Raw genomic sequence first — 17,808 nt, forward strand, 5'->3', positions numbered from 1 at the left:
TTCAGGGGACCGCGGGAAAACGTTCGTTATTCTGAAAGGTCGTTATAGTGAAAGCCCAAAAATTAGCGATAACAATAGCATTACAGTAACGCAAACGTCCTACCTTTGAAACGGTACCTGCTTGAACTCTTTTCTCACACAATGCACACGTGATCGTCGGACAAGGCACATTTATTTGAAATAGTCCGTGATCGTCTTCTGACGGGTGCAGCAGAGACTCTGCAGAACGAACGATTCCAGACCGTCCGCATTCTTATGCACGCCTCCGGTCGCTGTGCCGCTTTTGGCTATAAATATGCGGAGTTTTCGCAAGCAGTCCAACGCATCTGTGGCCGACACGGAATGCCTACTTTCCCACTCAAAGAAAACTGCTTTCGCTTCTTCCGCGTGGTTGGAGTTGTTGAGCTCATGGCAACGCGATCGCCGGCACGCACTTCGAACACAATAAAAACCAGAAGAAAAACAAGGTGGACAGGCCTGACACGGGTGACAGCACGCGAACAACTGAAAAAACAAGCAAGAAAAACATGATGCGTACCGCAACGGAGAAGGAAAAAAAAGTCTCCGCCCGCATGTTTCTCCTCCAGCGCCATCTCAGGTTTTTGCGGGAAGCAAGTTGCAAGGCGCCTGCTCTTCGCGCTGCGTCGTCTGCTAGCTTGGAGCTCCGGCTGCCGTGACGGATACACTGAAATCTAAGAATCCTCGCATTTTGGGATATGAGTTCGTAGTACTGAGGTGTTGTTAAGATGACATGGAAATTAAATAACGATCGTTATTCTGAAATGTTCGTTATTCTGAAGTTCGTAGTAGTGAAATATTTTTACATTTGAAACTATAAGCAGTCGGCGTGGGATTTCTTAAAAGTTCGTTAATCTGAAATGTTCGTTAATGTGGTGTTCGTTGTAACGGGATTTGACTGTATAGGAGGCTGAAGCAGGCAGGAGCCATAACTTTTTTACTTCTGTGCACAGCATGTAAATAAATCCAAAACCACTCACAAATATCCTATATGCAGTCCACACTGGTAGACTTTGAAACCTAAAATGATGCTAGTGCCACTTTACACTTCGAGACTTAATATTCAAAAACAAATTTTTCTACCCATGCAACTTTTCAACCTTTAATCAAGTATCGCTTACTGAAGCCTTCTTGATTGCTGTGTGCATTTATTTTAGAGCGAAAGCTGTATTGCTTGAACAAAGCTGCAAAAGCCATTTAACCACCGAAGCCTGACCTTAAATTGGCCTTGTGAGCCTAAATAATGTAAATAAATAAAATAAATATTTCAGCAACTGAGTTTCGAATCTGCGGCAACGCGAAGAGATCAGCTTCGCTGGCCTATGAACGAAAGCACTATGCTATTGCAGCAGCCATCATGCCTCATATTAAACTGCACTACACTCGCGCGCTGTGCATTGCACATCGTCATCTTCATCAACTAATACTACTAACGAACATACATCATTGCCAGACATGCCCAAAGCAACACAATGAGCCAACCAGGCTAAACACATGCTTTCGCACGACTACTCGGTTTAACTTTGGTAAAACCCTACTACTTTTCTTTTCACAGTCACTGCAAAACTTTTCTGACAGACCTGTTAACAGGGTCTCACAGCTTAATGAACAGCAAAGCAGACTGCTAACTTTGCCAAACTGGAACATGCCAATGTTAATTCAATATGCCTTCTGTATTATGCAGTAACATACAGTAATGCATTTTCAATGTGTAATGCATTTTCAATACCAAAAATCACACACAAAAGAAAGTGCAAAACGTTCTCAAAAACAACTCTTCCAGCAGGCAACAATGCATTTTTGCTTGTAACAGTGAAATGAATGGCATATACTCAGCAATTCTGCATTCAAAAAGGTGCAAACTGGGACAGTGTTTTCTTAGGTAGGTTGGAGCGTATTTATTTTGTAATTAAATTATAACTTAGCACATTTTTTTGGCCAATACAAATACACCAAATGCAAGTCTGCTGTCACACAATCACTTTGCTTAAAAACTGCACTCAGTGCCTTTAGAAAGTTGCATCATTACATGCTTCATTCAAAAATGTACACACATGAATTGCAAATTCACAAGTCCCTGTGATGTTCAAAAGGTTCACACGTTTGTTTTCTTGCAATAACCTCTCTCTTTTAAAAATTATTTTTAAAAAGAAGGAATCAAAAGTTATATGGTGCTACTACTCAGCTCGATATTTACAAAATAAGAATACTATTCTCTTAAGCCATCTAACAGCACAAATTAAGGCCGATCTTTGCAGGACAGATTTGTTTTTAAGTCCTATGCTTCCATCAAACTCTTGGCTGTGAACAAAAGTGGATGGCAAAAGCAAGCACCACTTTAATTTTAAAACAAAATACAAAGTTACAAATTCTGTTAGCCACACCGGTGTAAGTGTTGTGCATTCCTAAAATAAAGCACACAAAAATCTAAATAAACAAAGTCATACTTTAATGTACTGTTCTGTCGATCAACAAATTTACAACTGTTTTCTATACAAAAAAGGAGAGAGAAAGAGAGAGTGAGATAAAGGCCTGAAAAATGCGAGATGATGAGTTAAGTGTGCGTGTGTAAAAGTGCCTCGCATCACTCTAGTCCCAGCATGTGATTTACAAACTGCACACCCATGATTATCATGGGCTGCCACACCACAAGGTAACGGATGAAGTCCAAGAAGTTTCCGTACAAAATATGCGGCTTCTCCCAGCTGCAACGGTGCAAGCAGGAAAACAAAATGACTGTCAAGGAACATAATCCAGTCTCATGGCACATGCTAAATTGCTGAGGCAAGCTGGGAGTTTTTAAGCATAAGAGTGGTCTAAGCTTATGCACAAGCTTAGGGAAAGACAGTCAGTCTCCGAAAAGAACTGAATGCCAAAAGTGTGAGCTAAACAACTGCAAACACTAAGAAACGTGAAGACTGAGTTTGAAACCTCAGTTACAACACATTATGAAGCCATCATTAAGAACTAGGAGTGGCTCCTCATCTGAACGATGGCTCATGCAATATAATTAAGCACAAGCTGACAAAGGAAAGTCTACTTTTAAGTGCAGTGACTAACAAAATCACGGTAACCAACAGGCAAGAGTAGTAATATACAATATAATATATACAGAACAATGTACTTTATAGGATACTGCAATAAAAAGGCCCAAATTAACTGCGGCTTGTTCTCCGTCTGACTACGCATCTGCTTTTCGCTTTCATTAAAATGGACCTAGAACAGTGCAGTGCAAGAAAGGCAGCCCTTCAAAAGCATCAGGGAAATATCTTTAAACCCCCACCTTCATGCAACTTTGAACTTGAAAATAATAAAAAAAAAAGGACAGTTCACCTCAGCTCAAAAGCTGTGAAAGGATACGGGTTGCAGAATATGCGCTTGAGGTCCACCTTCTCCTTGCAGTAGGGACAGGTCTGCTTCTTTCCAACGATACACCACCCCCGGATGCAGAACTCGTGAAATCTTTTTCAGTTTCAAGCACATTTCAAAGTCAAGGATAGGACTTTTTTTACAATGCGTACTTTAAAGATTGCTGGCGTACTCTCTTTAACACCTTAATGATACAACCCCAATCATTCAAATAAAGCTCCAAGAGCCAAGAATAGCTCCTGCAACAAGCTTCCCATAGGGTTATGATCTGTACATAGCGCACAATCAAGACAACAACAAAAGATGTTATCGTACCAACAGAAGCAATGACATGAATACTTCAGGTTGTCACGGCTTTCTTCTTTTTTCATGACATGCAAACCCTGAGGTGGCACACTGGACATCACGTGTGCCAGCTCGTCCAGAGTAGTCTCCAGTTTCTGCACTGCGGGTTTAGTTTTGCGAGTTCCGGGAGCAAGGAACTGCATGCAACTGCAGTCGCGGGTAAGTGCCCGAGCACAGGTCATGCAAGAGGTAAAAGTACTTGAACAAATGTGAGCTGCCCTCATATCTGCTGACCACCTTACACAACTGCAAAACAGTGTTATGCATGGCCAACTTGCACTCAAGGATAGTAGCAGCACATCATTGTTGTTAATATACTTGCCAGATGGGTCAGCTTGGTTTCAAATGCTCCACACCCAAATACATAAATGTGTTCTTTGCAGTCTGTTCCCCCTAGGGGTGGCTGTCAATGTAAATTGCAAGGGTGGTCAAACGGGCTAGTTGGTAGCTCATATTTGGAAAAACAGCGCACCTTTAGACACGGACAGAGGCAGATACAGCGCTGTGTCGTTATATCTGCCTCTGTACGTGTCTAAAGGTGCGCTGTTTTTCCAAATATGTCAATGTAAACACAGGAACTAGCTTCTGCAACAATTATACAGCTATAAAACTTTGTGTTTGAGACCTTTTAAAAAAATTTGCATTTAAATTATACTTTACAGGCAAAAGTATGTGAAAAATGAGATGCTGTAAAGCCATTAGATAAATGAAGCACAGGAAGGCATGCACCTCACACTGCAGTATTTGTATGACTACTCCAATCATTCAACCTAACTAGCGTGACCAATGCAGTGTTGCGAAGCTCATATATACATAGACACAGAATGACTATTCAACCTAGAATGGTGAAATCTAACCTAACCAAACTGTGAACCCAATAGCCCATTATGGAAAGCAGGAACATAAGCTTACACTACAGCGCCAAACAGTAAACAAAGTCTACAAAGCAATAGGAGTACAGCTGTTCAGATAAAACCAACCAAAAAACAAAAACACAACCACTGTACTGGAAATGTTTTCACCAAGCAAAGTCAGGGGTGCATATTTCAGCACTGTATGCATCCACCACTGCACAAGGATACATGTGCCCACAAGGCAGCTTATACGACTCCTCGACAATGGCTTCTGAGTTATCGAGGATGTGAATTTTGTTGCCGCACACGGCACAAACGTTGGCCTCTAGTTGTCTCACAGGAACTCCTGTTGTTGTGTAGTACTGCACAAGAAAACGACATGCAATAAGTTTTCCTGGATGCCCCCTCATCGCGCAGAAATTTGATTTTCTTTTCACTTCATTAAACCAACTAAATATCTAAAAAAAGTGAGTTCTAGATCTTGACAAAAACCAATATACCGGTCTGTAAAACTTTTGTTCTGCCTGCTACAAACATTAGATATGCATTAAAATTACCACAGCATCAACAAATTGCATAAACTCTAGCTGGTTAATGATTTGACATAGCTGAATTTACCAAACACTTTTCTACACTTTAATCGAGAGATAAATGTGGTTGCCTTGAAAGGAAATCAGTCACAAACTTCAATACCACACGTGGTGCGCAGTAAATTCAAGCACCATTTCAGTGTTACTCGGTAAATAACACTAAGCAAGAGCTGAACTGAGCATGTAACACAATAAACATGCCAGCGAATAACCTGCTACCACACAGGAAACTTTTGCAGGGCACCTTTCAAGACCAGCTTTGTCAACATAGTATTAATTAATGTTTGAGCTCAATTGATAAGTTAATAAGTTGACAGAATGAGCTAACGATTGAGTTACATTTATATTTAGTATCAAAGAAATAACTTTATGTACTTTAGCATATAAAAGATACAGCTAGGCCATGACACATGGTTCACAATTTGGCCCCCAGGAACCCACTACCATGCATCGAGGCATTCTGTCATTTGATGGCAATCAAAATGCGACCACATAAGCCCACAACTCATAATAGGTGGATGCCATACCTACCTGCAAGCAATAACTTTATACTGGTTAAACATGAAGCAGCTTTTCTTGCTCTAGCACAAAATACGTACCACCGGTAAATACAGATCAGACTGACATGTCCCTCTGGTCATTTTGGAGCAAGTCACTCCACTGCAAAGCAGTCGTTCTTATGGCATCTTTAAATAGTCAATTACGAAAATTCGGAAGTACTCCGAGAAGAAATATATCATTCAATTGATCAAAATAAGCCGCACTTGATGCATGCCATTGGTTTCTCAGAAGCGCTCAGCTTCAGGTCAGAGTGCTCAGCATGAACGTCGGGGCAGCTGAATGTTCGGGGCTGCATGGATACTTCCAACCAATCCCAGCTCAGCACTGGCACACCGGCAATACATGACAATGCTGTCTCAGCACAAGTATCTGTGTTCAAAAGTGGCAATTTCAAGCTGTCAGAGAAGCTCCAAGGTGATAGTGTTCACCAGCATTGTTAGAAATGCACTGGAGCCTCAGAGCTCTGTGATGCAGAGCAGCAGCAATAGCACAGCTAAAGCTAGGGACTGCAGCAGCAGCATTTGGAAGTACGGAAAAAGCTTAGCACAAGGCCACTTCTGCAGTGTATCTATAGCTGATATTTCTGATGGTGTCTCTCTCGTGTGGTGCAGTCATAACATACGCGTTCTTTAGTTCAAAGGGAGCAAACAGACTGTGTGCAAAGTGAAAACGTGATGTTTCCATGGCTAAAGTGGCAGCATCAGGCAGCAAAGTGTCAGGTGCCAACCGTGCCGGCCAAGCTTAAATATAGAGTAGACTCCCTTTAAAACAAACTTGGTTAAACAAATTCTCAGGCAATAGGAACAATGCACAAACATTTGTTTGGTTTCCCATAGACTAAATGTAAAAAAAAAAATCCGCTTACAGAAGGGGAGAGGGTTTAAAGAAAAAAATTTTATTAGTGACGTCACAATTAAGAAATCTTGAGGGAACGTATTTTTGTGTGCTCACTTACGTAATATGTTATGTAATGCTTTCACCAAAAGCTCTGCAGACTGAAATTTGCTAAAATGCACCTCATTAATCTTTCCCGCCATCAAATGGGAATTTTTATTCCTATTTCTGAAGTGGCAGCTTCACGCAGGTTGATAGACAGGATGATAATTTTATCCTTACTGCATTCTATGACATCCAGAAAAGCCAAAGGCATGCATTTTAGCAAGTTACCAGAGGCAACATTTTTAAAAGCACTCGACAAAAAATTACAGAACATATTACATAAGTGCGCAAGGAATTGTTTTACATGGCATTAAATGGCATATTTGAAATCGACATGCAAAAACCCATGTTCCCTAAAGATTTCATAAATGTGACTTCATTAATAAAAATTTCTGGTCTAAAACCCTTTTCCCACCATAAGACAAACTGTCTCTTTGTTAACACCAACTTTCACAACGACCATGACCCACGGCGCCTCCGTGCAACGGTCCTCGCAGAGCGTCCATGTGGCACAAGCAGGAGAAAAAGAAATTGAAAGAACGCTTCCTCGCAAGAAAACGTATCACGCAAGAGAGCTTCCCTGCATCCAAAGTGCTCACTTGCAATCCAAAGAGCTTCCCTGAATGGCAGCTTTCCCGCGACATCATGGGAAGGTGCGGTGAAGCATCCTTGCAGATGCCGGCAGAGAAAGAAGGGTTCCCACGCATGGCACAGTGATCTGACATTGCCAGACATCAACGTCACATGTGCATCATGAAAATAGGCGCAGGTGTACAGTACATTTGCTAGCCGACTTGGCGCTCACACGATTAGATAGAAGCCCAATTTTAAACTGCCGTGCCATAACAATGCGTTTTTTTTACGGCTCAGAGATCTGACATGGCCAGACTTCACTGCCGCGCGCGTCCGCATTGCCTACACTGTTTTTGCTATTTTTTTTTTAATGTACCGCCTAGTTCTCTCACTGTTTTAATGTGCGTCATCTCCCTATCCTGCAGTGGCCTTGAAATAAAAAAAGATGAGGAAGTATGCACAAAATGAAATCATTTGCTGCAGCTAACTCACTATGACCAAGAAAGGGAGACATATCACACACACCACACACACAAACTGACCGGACGCAAAGCCAGTAAGAACAAGTGCCATGTATACGCACTCCAATGGTGCAGGCCATTCGGTCGGTGATGATCTCCGAGATGTCACGACCCAGCAGGCCATAGTAGAGGCCATAGAAAAGCAGCAGCAAGCCCACATCCATCCAGCTTTGCGGCTTGGCCCGAAACACCATGTTCACTCCCAGCAGCGTCAGCATCACCACCGCATAGCCAGCCACGCAGAGCGCACAGCTGCAGGAGGTTTACGGGGTGCAAGATTTATGTGAAAGGCTCGCACTCCCTCCCATAAGCAAGGACCACATTCCACACAATGCCTCCACCTCTTACTACCAATGCACAGACTGAACTATGACAAATTCACAACTAAATGCACATAAATTTCATTATCAAACTGACTGCTTGCTGCCATGGAAGAATGTCCAACTCAGTGAAATATATAACTGTTTTCTTTTCATTTATTTTTACTCAGTCGCTGCAATAGGTTCATTTTTGCTATCTGAATATGTTGCCATTACTTCATTTACATTGTCACTGGATTCAACTACTTCCAGCATTCAGCAGAACTCACAATGCAAAAAAAAAAGTTACCTCTGCTTTCAAGAAATTAGAGTGCCCTCGAGTAAGACTAGTTTTCGAGCCACACAATATGCAGCAGTTATTTTCACTGCACATGACCCTAAAAATGGCAAGAAAGTTCTCTTAAGGGCAGTTTCTATGCCATTCCTTTGGCTGCAACAAAATTCTGGTAGTCTGCATGCTTTTTTAAAGCACCGCACAGTTGGACATATTATCATTACACTGTTAGAAATAACTCCTTAAAGTAGCTCGATATCTTTTTTCCGCAATGTCAAAATGAATGGCACCATCAAAATAAATTTTGATCAAGATAACCTTCCATAGGATCAAAATGGCCCAGGAACTACTATTTTCCAGTTTCAATCAAAGGTCTTTGGTAATGGTACTAATGAATAATTATCATTTTTTGTTAAAAAAAATTGTCAGAGGTTCACAAAGGCAGACAATATGGGAATGAATATGTTTGCAAGCCAATGCTAAACAATTTTGTGACAAAAATGTGAAAGAAAAAAAAGTCATTGAAACTAAGGAAAGCATACAGGAGTGCTTTTTTTTCCTTAGTGCAGATGTTGTTCAGAGAAGAAAATGAGCAGCACAATCACTTTATATAGAAGAAACTTTTACAGAAAAGACAACCACACACTGCCAGTGAGACCCAAGCCCACAACCTCCACATGTCGCATGCAGTGCTCTTCAACTGAGCTACAGTGCCGCTGTCTCACGTTCTCCTTTCCAGTGAGGTTTGTGTTGCATGTAGCCTAACCTTGAGAGTTTCATCCAGCACCCCCCCCCCATGCTACTGAGCAGACAAGGGTAAGGAAATAGAAATAAGGAGTTTGTTATATAATGTTCATTCGATAGAAGACAAAGTCAATGAAATCAAGAAAGGCGTATCAAGCGGCATAACAGTATCATGAAAAATGAGCACGACACAATTTTGAGGCTGCTGTAACTCAAGCTCATCTAACAGTTAATGTTGTCAGCGCCGCATGAGCCAAACATTCCTCACCGGCAACACCACAACACAGTGCTACGATACTGAAATAAGTGATCAATTTTCAAAAGCAAGCTTGCTTCCCTGTGTTTCAGCACCACCCAAGAAACTGTTTCATGCATAAGCGGATAGGAGAAGACCCTGTTCTAATATCAGTGTTGATTTCCCATGACCACAAGCACTGCTGGTGTTAAGACACCCGTGAAGTGAGAAAAGGAGCGGTGTCGCACCTTTGCATGTATATCACGTAGAACCACTTGTAGACCCATCGGGGCGTCGTCCCTGCAATGGGTTTCTGCAGGGCCCAGCTGATGACGATGCACGTGCACACAGTGAAGATGAACCAAATAAACACGAAGCGCCACCAGTGAGAATGTACTGAGACGCATAGCGGTATCAGCCACATCCCAATCATGGACACCCTCTGAAAAAGAAAATTCGAAGAATGCTGCTCCATCTGGCCAACACAAATAGATGCAAACAAACTGCTTCAAGCACTCAGCTCAACACTGCCATGTGCAAGGCAAAGAAACAGCTGTATTATACCTGATGCCACTGCTATATTACTATCGGAGCATTTGTGGCAGAATTCCTATGGTGCTCACTAATGTAATACACCAAATCATTCCTCCACCTACCATTGGTTCTATCAAGTGCCAGGAACCTTCTGTAGTGAAACTTTGACAGCCCTAACAACAGAAAAATTTTAATTTCATCTTTAAATACATTTTGGATACAGTGAGTCTACTCCCTAATACTTACAGCCCCACTTCAAAGTGTTTCATGTTCAAAACTAGAACTGCCTGCCTAGTGCAAATGTACTGTAAAGCTGCATATTTGTACTTCTCCCTGAACAATTACTTTCCTCTTAGACTGCTGGTTTGCTACTGGTCATGTTTCATGCATAGCTTGAATTTAACAGTTCCCCTTTTGTACCGATGCTTCTGGCACCAGTACTTACCTGATTCATCTAGACGGAATGGAAAGCCACTGCTGTCTGCAAGACGCACCTTTGAAACAGCAGCCTCAGCTAGGCATGCACAGCGATTTTCCCATCTGCCAAGTACAGATGAAACTAGTGCCTCGAAGAGACAACTGTCTGCGCAGAGTTTCTCAGTATTACCTGGAAGGAAAGCTGGCAGCGCTGCACTTAATCTAACATGGAGAGGTGCAGGAATGCCAGGAAGATGAGGTTTCACATTCGGCTCGGCTATTTATGGGCATAATATGTGGATTCAACCGTAACGATACAACTCTTCTTGAGGCAAACCTCAAAGAAGTGCTGTGAAAGTTTCATACCAGCCAAACACTAACACTGCTCATTTTTTGCAATTTACAGCAGCACGTTTTATTATAGGACATCTTTATTGCAAGAAACAGAACATTTCCTAGCAAAGTTTTCTTTTTTTTTTTTCAAAAAATTATATTTTTGCAGTTGCAGTTAGGCTTGGTGCTAACACTAGCTAAGCCAAGTAAGAAACCCCGTTTTCCTGGCATTCCTGGAGGATGGAGTGCTCTTTCAGAAACTCTCACCAGCTTTCCCTCCGGTAATATTGAGAAACTCTATAGGTCTGCAGGCCAAGCAGATGTTACATGCCATTACTTCAATGCATACTGCATTAAATCATGCAAAATGTATCCCGTGAGTCTTTGGCCTAAGCCACAAGACGAAGTGGATTCTTTATAGCAGCATCCACTAGGTCTATAGAGCCATCACATGCTGTTCCAATGCTACGATGCTGTTCAAATGCTATGGCTGCTCTTCGAGCAACCAGCTTCATCCATTCTCATCAGATGGTGACACCCCTCCATGCAGCTAGCTGAGGTAATGGGAGAGGTCGCTTTCTGAGGCTCTGTCTTGTGGACGATAGCAGTTTTCCATTCCTGCTGAACAAATTAAGCGAGCACTGATGCCAGATGCATTCCTATAGAGGATTAACCACAAGGTCCAACTCCTGAGTGAGAGTAAAGAGCAGACACACCAACAGATCAGCAGGAAAAGAAAAATTAATGCCTGGCAGCATAAATGAGTAGACTACCGTATCAAGAGCCCGCACTGCCGTAAAGAAGTATGCAAACATTGTCGAGAATTAGCAGCAAGTCTGATGTGCTCAAAATGCTGTCACTAATGTGAAAATAAACTCCTAAACAGTTACTATGCTTGGATACAACTTATAAACGCAACGGCTTTTCGCCATCAAAGAACCCCCTTTTCGCCTATGGTGTCAGGAGATTGTCATGACCCCGCTAGTGTGATAAAGCAAGGAGTAGTAGATGAAAGGGAATAGTCCCCTCCCTCCATGGTCAGGAATAGACCCCTCTTTCCATTGTGGCGCCACTCCCTGCATTGCCACGATAGCAGGTTCATGAAAATCACCTGGCCACTGGCTGGAAGGGGGCCCTTTGACGGGGAAAAGCTGCTTTGTTCTTGAGTTGTATCCGACTGTAACAAGCTCTTATGTTTAAAAATGGCCCAACATTTTATCACAGCCATAAGTATGTTCACAAGCAGACCTATTAGCACATAAAAAAGCAGTGCGCATATGAATACAAGAAGTATTAAACTGCCTTCTGGTTTAGAGGCAATCACAGCAAGACCATCCTTTCTCATTCATGCAGACTGTCTGGCATCTTATATCAAATAAGCCCGAGGTTTATGTGGGTATACATGCATCTTAGCATGTGCAGCACTGATGATAGTCATTAATAAATACGTGTACAGCGGAAAAGAATGCAGAGAGCACCACATTCACTTGCATTCCGGAAGAATTTGCCTGTACCTCTTAAAACACAAACAGCTGCAGGCACACACTGCACATGTGTGCAAAATTAGCCGTTAGACTTCAAATGGTTGCATAAATATAATAAGCTTGTATGTATGTATATCCCTCCACTGTTACACATATGATGAAAACACACAGAGCTTTATAAATTTTCCCCTCCCAATAAAAACGCACTCAGCAGTGATTATAATATGTCAGTGGCATCATTTATGACTGCGTCTGAGTAAAGCAGCTAAGCAGTACACAAAAATGTCAACGGCCACACTGAAACAGTTTTGGTGAGGTAATTGTTAGGAAAAAAATGTACAGCAAACAGGAAGGCATATGGCAAACTGTCCTCAAGCCTACCTGGTATGACTTGAAATGCAGCTTTTTCCATTGAACCAGGATTATTTGGGCTATGACAACAGACACTAGTAGAATCATTATCATGTAGGCGTGCATCTTTTCGTGACCTCGGTGCTTCTCGTGCAACCGGGCATGTTCGATCCTTTTGAAAAAAAAAAAAAGAGGGGGAGGGGGGGATGCGGAAAGCGGTACAGCAAATGCGTATTAGTGAAACGGTAATAACTGTTGGTGCACATACATTAAAAATGTTGACTGTGGCTCACACAGATTCACGGCAGGCACCAGAAGACATCTGCTTATCTTGAACAAATGTGGAGATAGTGTCATGCAACACTTAAATATTTTTTTTTCTTTTTCCGTCAGAGTAAATTCCAATGACGTCACATAGGATTAGTGAAGTCCGTAAACACGATGGTACACAATGGTGAAGTAGCCGACTGGCTACAGGCTCAGATCACGCAACAGTAAAACAGCAAAATAAACGCAGAACTAGCGGTTTCAAAGCATGAGTATTCAGAACGAAAAACCGCCAATAAGGTTCTGAGGCAATCAACTGAAACCACTCACCTGGCTCTCTCATCATCTGGTAACTTTGAAAGATCTAAACTCTGCAAAAATATAAAACGTGAAAGCTTACTTTAAGGGTACGTACAAACGTTAAATACATACTGCGGACCACACTCCCTATTGTATCAGCACAATGCGACGCGACAAACCGCGTGACAGTTTCGCTCGCAGGAAAGCGCACCTGTGACACTATATTTTACATTTGTCTTCCTACAGCACCTAACCCGATTTTCCTGCAGGTTATATCCGCCGCTGACACGTGTTCGCGTGGAGCTTTGTTGCCTTCCCATATAAAGGCGTCGTTCTCGATAAGCGTGTAACGATAGCTCCGAGAGCGCAACTGCAGCCGATCTTCTAATCTTGTCAACCAATTACCGGCAAGAAACCAGACTGCTCTCGAGAGAATGGCACCATGAATCGGCAAAAAGTTAATTCAGGGGTGTCTGAAATCAAGGAGTGACAGCGTCAGATTAAGAACTATCACATTTGTAAAGTTAGCGAAATACTTACGTCGTTTAATAGCAGATCTAAGCTGATTTGGCCGTGGTGATGTGCCATCTTGAGAGTGGCACCATCGCTTGAGCCCCACTTGAGACCTGTCCTTTGTTGTGCTTTTAACCCCATGTGATGTCGCTACAAATTGTACACATAATGCAAAACCATGCACTACTCAGTACGCATACTGCGTTAAAAAAAGCTGCTAGAGAAATCTTATTTTAGCATAACGTAATAACATATTTATTTACTGACCTATTATAATTGCGAATGCGACAAGTTTCAGTTTCGGTTTTCAACTTTTACTCCAAGTACTGGGTTCCGGAACTTAATTTGCGCCGATTAATTAAAAAAGCGCAGCAAAACGCATTAATTTTTGATGATCTTTAACGACTTACCTTTACAAACGCCGCAAAACCCTAGTACCAGCAAGCTCCACTGCCTTCCAGAAATAGCTCGCCCCACGCGCGGACCACGGCCCGAGACCCAGAATAGACGGCGGACATCCTCCCACTCACTCTAAACACTTTCTGCCACTGCCCCAACGACTCCCGGAAGTGATCGGCTTCACATTACGCCATGACATCCACGCTCACCGTCGAAACTCCTCAACAGCCCAAATCGCGAAGCGTAAGTAAGAACAGCTCCATCAACAGCCTCTACACGGAGGGGAGCAATGTGGAGAGCGGCTACATGTGCGCACTCCAGGAGCGGCTGCTTGCCGAGTGCGCCGGCCTCACCAGAGACAGCGACTGGCAGCAGGCGCTGGTGCTCGAGATCGGTTGCGGGTGCGGCGACACCACACGACAACTCTCTGACCGCCTCTCACCGCTGCTCATCCGCGGTGTCCTCGGCATAGACGCGAGCCAGGAGGCCATCGACTATGCCTTCTCAGTGCACGCCGACGAGAGGACCGACTTTGCTACGGCCAACGTGGAAGACCAGAATACGTTCGAGCTCAAGTGGGGCGGCCGTTTCGACTGGCTGTTCTCGTCGCACGCCCTGCTCTTCGTCAAGGACCAGGCAAAGGCACTCAGGAACTTGATGTGGTGTCTGAGACCGGGAGGCCGGTGTTTCATCTCAGTGCCGGCAGCGAAGCCAACAGACCTTCACTCGGCAGTTGTCAAAGTGATCCAGTCCTCGACATGGAGCAAATACTTTGAGGCAAGCTACTTATACTTGCATTATACTGTAGCAGTGCAACAGCATATGGTGGCTCCACACTGTACCAAAGGGCTAGCAGTGGCAGCTTCCTTGGCTTTGCGTGCTTCAGCTAAAACCGATAAATATAACAGGCCGGGCTCTGTCTGTAGATTAGAAACTGCACTTTGTGGCAGCTTTTAGACGAGATTTCCGACAGTTTTGTAAGGACCTTAAAGGCAACATCAGCATCACCTCAATTTACAAGGAACTAAACTCTGCAAGAACTGCAAAGTAATAGCCAGCAGATGCAAAATATGGATTTTTTGTTGTGGTGTGACATTTGAGCCGTTAACATGTTATTATAATGCGTACTGCAACACTCTATACAATCCACATTACTAAAGCCAAGTTTTGAATTTTCTTCAAGAAACAAGGCGAGAACCCTATACTCCGTTTCATACATAGCTGTCTACACAGCCAAAGGTACGGAAGTAGTCCGTCAAAAAAAAACTAACAAAATGTGTCACTCCGCCTCGCGTCGTGGCTGAGTGGTACGAAGCGCGGGCATGTTTGTTCATTTTGTGAGGGGGCCCAGGTTCGATCCTCAGCGTAGGTTTGTTCTTTTTTTTATCTTTTTTCGGCGAATCTCTAGATAGAAAGTCTAAATGCGAGCCATATATAAGTGGCCTTTTTTGTTATCAAAATGAAATTACTTCTTTAATAAGAAGCGTGCTGTTAACTTTTTCCGCAGGGAAACGAAAGTGAAGTGAGAGTTGGCAACGGACGTGCTGAGAGGCGCTGTTTTTCGGTGTTCACGGATTTTTTCGCATGCTGCACACAATGAATCATTAATTGTGGGGTGATAGAATTCAGTGTGGCTTCAATTATTTTACTCCGCCAGAAAGACCTTCTTTCTTAAACCTCACAACTGTCCGAGGGCTCACTCCGGTCATCTCGCCCACAATTGCGAGAACGTCACGCACAGTCTTCTCGGGGTGGAGCTTCCTTATGCTTGCGTAGACATTAACTATCACCGCCTTGCAGTCTTTAGAAAACTTTGGAGACTTCACCTTGGAAAAGAGGCGAACAGGAGATGTTTTCGAAGTCCAAGCGGGGGAAGAAAACAAGCGAGCAGGTGACAGCGACGCCATTTTCACAAACAGACCTGCCGGCTCTGCTGCGAAAACCTGATACAGCCGGCGCCTGAGAAAACGAAAAATCTGCGTCACTCGGTTCTGGAAAACATAAAAGAAAAATCAATCTATTTGCAAAATAAAACACTTCCATCGGTCTACTATAATATCAACTACTGTTCACTTTGCTTGTCAATTCATTTCTATTTTTATTTTTGACGCACTATATTATGATGCGGACGAGGATCGCAAACAGGCACCGTAGCCTTGGCTGCGTAGACAGCTAAGTATGAAACGGAGTATAGAGCTATGAAAAGTTATTCATGTTCCCTTGACCGTGCATATACAGTCCAAAGCATCCGAGTGCATGCATTCGCAGTCACACAGTAGTCACTATCGATGGGTTGCAAGTTACATTAACATAACTGTATAAGCAAGCATCATTTAATCAGCACCCGCTCAACAGTGTTGTGTACAGCTTACTTGTAGAAACTGCAACAGCCCAAATTTGGCAGCTGAAATCATTATCGCAGCCTCATTGTTTCACAATACACAAGATAGAATGCTAAAATTTTATGCAGTGAAAGCACTGCACATGCTATCAAGCTTGTAATGATAAAGTCATCTGGACCTCATTGCAAAAAAACCTGCAGTCTATTTCATGACAATTGCACGCCACTCTGTTAAGACCTTTGAACAAGTGTGCTGAATAAGATGCTTTAATTGCTTACACAGGCAATTCCAGACTTGGTTGCAGATATGGCTGATAAGAACTTCAATCGTCTTTGGTTTCATCATCCACAAGCAGACCGCATTTACTCAGCACTGCTTGAACAAGTTGGCTACGAGGTGCTGAAGACTAAGCAGTTGGAGTTCAAATACAACTTCGCCTCAACGGCAGAATACAAAGGTAAACTCTGACATAATCCATGCAGCCTCGAACGGCATGCTAGAGAGAATTTTCAAGGCTCCGAAATCTCCATCAAAGGCATTTGAAACATCTTTTGTCATCATTCTGTATGTACAACACTCATGCACATTCTTTTTGCACTAAACCCACTATGTTTACCTGCTCCATTTGTTACGTGCTTCCGAGCAGGATGAATAGGCCTCTAATGTTTCTTTTAATTCTCAATTTTTGAGCTTGACCTCAAGGAGAGGATGCAGAGATCTGCAGCATGAAACCAGTCACTGAAGCTCAAAGAAAGGACCAAAGCATATGCTTCCCAAGTTAACTTGTTTAAAGCTGCACATGATATCATACATTTGCAATTCTTTCTTTGCAGAATTCCTGGAGACAATGTTTGCAAAGCCAATTCAGCTCATCCCTGATGCAAAAAGGCCGACATTTGTTCGTGAACTCGCCAAAGCTGCCCTGAAGAAGATGAAGAAGAACAAAGATGGCACATACACCTGGGTTGTAAAATATGTGCTTGTCCTAGCAAGGCGGCCAGAGTTACTCTGAAAAAAATATACATGTACATCTGTAGCAGGTTAACTTTGCCAGAAGTTTTAACATGTGACCCGGTCAGTGCTGAAAGGCAAGTACCCATATGAATGTCAGAACACTGCCATTCAGCGTTACAAAAACAGTCTTCACCCATTTAACTGTTGCTGTAGCATTTGCAAATGTTTTTGTACAGTTCTTGCCTAAAAGCTCGCAGTAATTGCTTGCAAAGCTTGCGATAGCAACTGTTAGCTCAATGTAAGCAAACATCTAATAAGTGCTGCCATGTGCAAATAGTGACAAAGTAATTTTTGTATAGTGCAGATTGCAATCAAAAATTAAGTGCCTGATTTCAGACACAGACAGTGCTTCCCATATGTACAACCGTTCTGTACTTATGACTGTATGCTTTCAGTGTCAATAAAAAGTTTTTCATGACCCAATTATGTCTGTCCCCTCTCTGTGGTTCGTCTTTTGTTTGCGCTCACCTGTTTCCATTAATAACTTGTGCACCAACAATCCCAAACCGAT

The 17,808-nt window shown here is 42.8% G+C and overlaps 2 protein-coding genes across 3 annotated transcripts in view; one reads left to right on the forward strand and one right to left on the reverse strand.

The window, feature by feature from the left end:
• Nucleotides 1-2,444: 2,444 nt before the first annotated feature.
• The window catches only part of LOC144128863 (E3 ubiquitin ligase Rnf121), a 283,986-nt gene continuing 268,622 nt past the window's right edge, over nucleotides 2,445-17,808 (reverse strand). The window contains exons 2-9 of one of the 2 annotated variants that reach the window (XM_077662635.1): nucleotides 13,570-13,649; nucleotides 13,060-13,100; nucleotides 12,493-12,634; nucleotides 9,592-9,785; nucleotides 7,833-8,022; nucleotides 4,815-4,948; nucleotides 3,379-3,480; nucleotides 2,445-2,723 (exon numbers count right to left, since the gene is read on the reverse strand). In XM_077662635.1, the coding sequence (XP_077518761.1) occupies nucleotides 2,603-2,723; nucleotides 3,379-3,480; nucleotides 4,815-4,948; nucleotides 7,833-8,022; nucleotides 9,592-9,785; nucleotides 12,493-12,634; nucleotides 13,060-13,100; nucleotides 13,570-13,617 (972 nt within the window). In that variant the 5' untranslated portion in view covers nucleotides 13,618-13,649 and the 3' untranslated portion in view covers nucleotides 2,445-2,602. Of the gene's footprint in view, nucleotides 2,724-3,378; nucleotides 3,481-4,814; nucleotides 4,949-7,832; nucleotides 8,023-9,591; nucleotides 9,786-12,492; nucleotides 12,635-13,059; nucleotides 13,101-13,569; nucleotides 13,668-17,808 lie in introns of those variants that run through there. The other variant, XM_077662634.1, reaches the window with a different exon arrangement.
• Nucleotides 14,008-17,714, forward strand: LOC144128856 (juvenile hormone acid O-methyltransferase-like). The gene is made up of 3 exons (XM_077662624.1): nucleotides 14,008-14,718; nucleotides 16,566-16,740; nucleotides 17,117-17,714. Exons 1-3 carry the CDS (start codon nucleotides 14,134-14,136, stop codon nucleotides 17,293-17,295), a joined length of 939 nt encoding a protein of 312 aa, XP_077518750.1. The 5' UTR covers nucleotides 14,008-14,133; the 3' UTR covers nucleotides 17,296-17,714.

The sequence above is a fragment of the Amblyomma americanum genome, chromosome 4 (genome assembly GCF_052857255.1).
Source record: "Amblyomma americanum isolate KBUSLIRL-KWMA chromosome 4, ASM5285725v1, whole genome shotgun sequence".
Classification (NCBI taxonomy): Eukaryota; Metazoa; Arthropoda; class Arachnida; order Ixodida; family Ixodidae; genus Amblyomma; species Amblyomma americanum.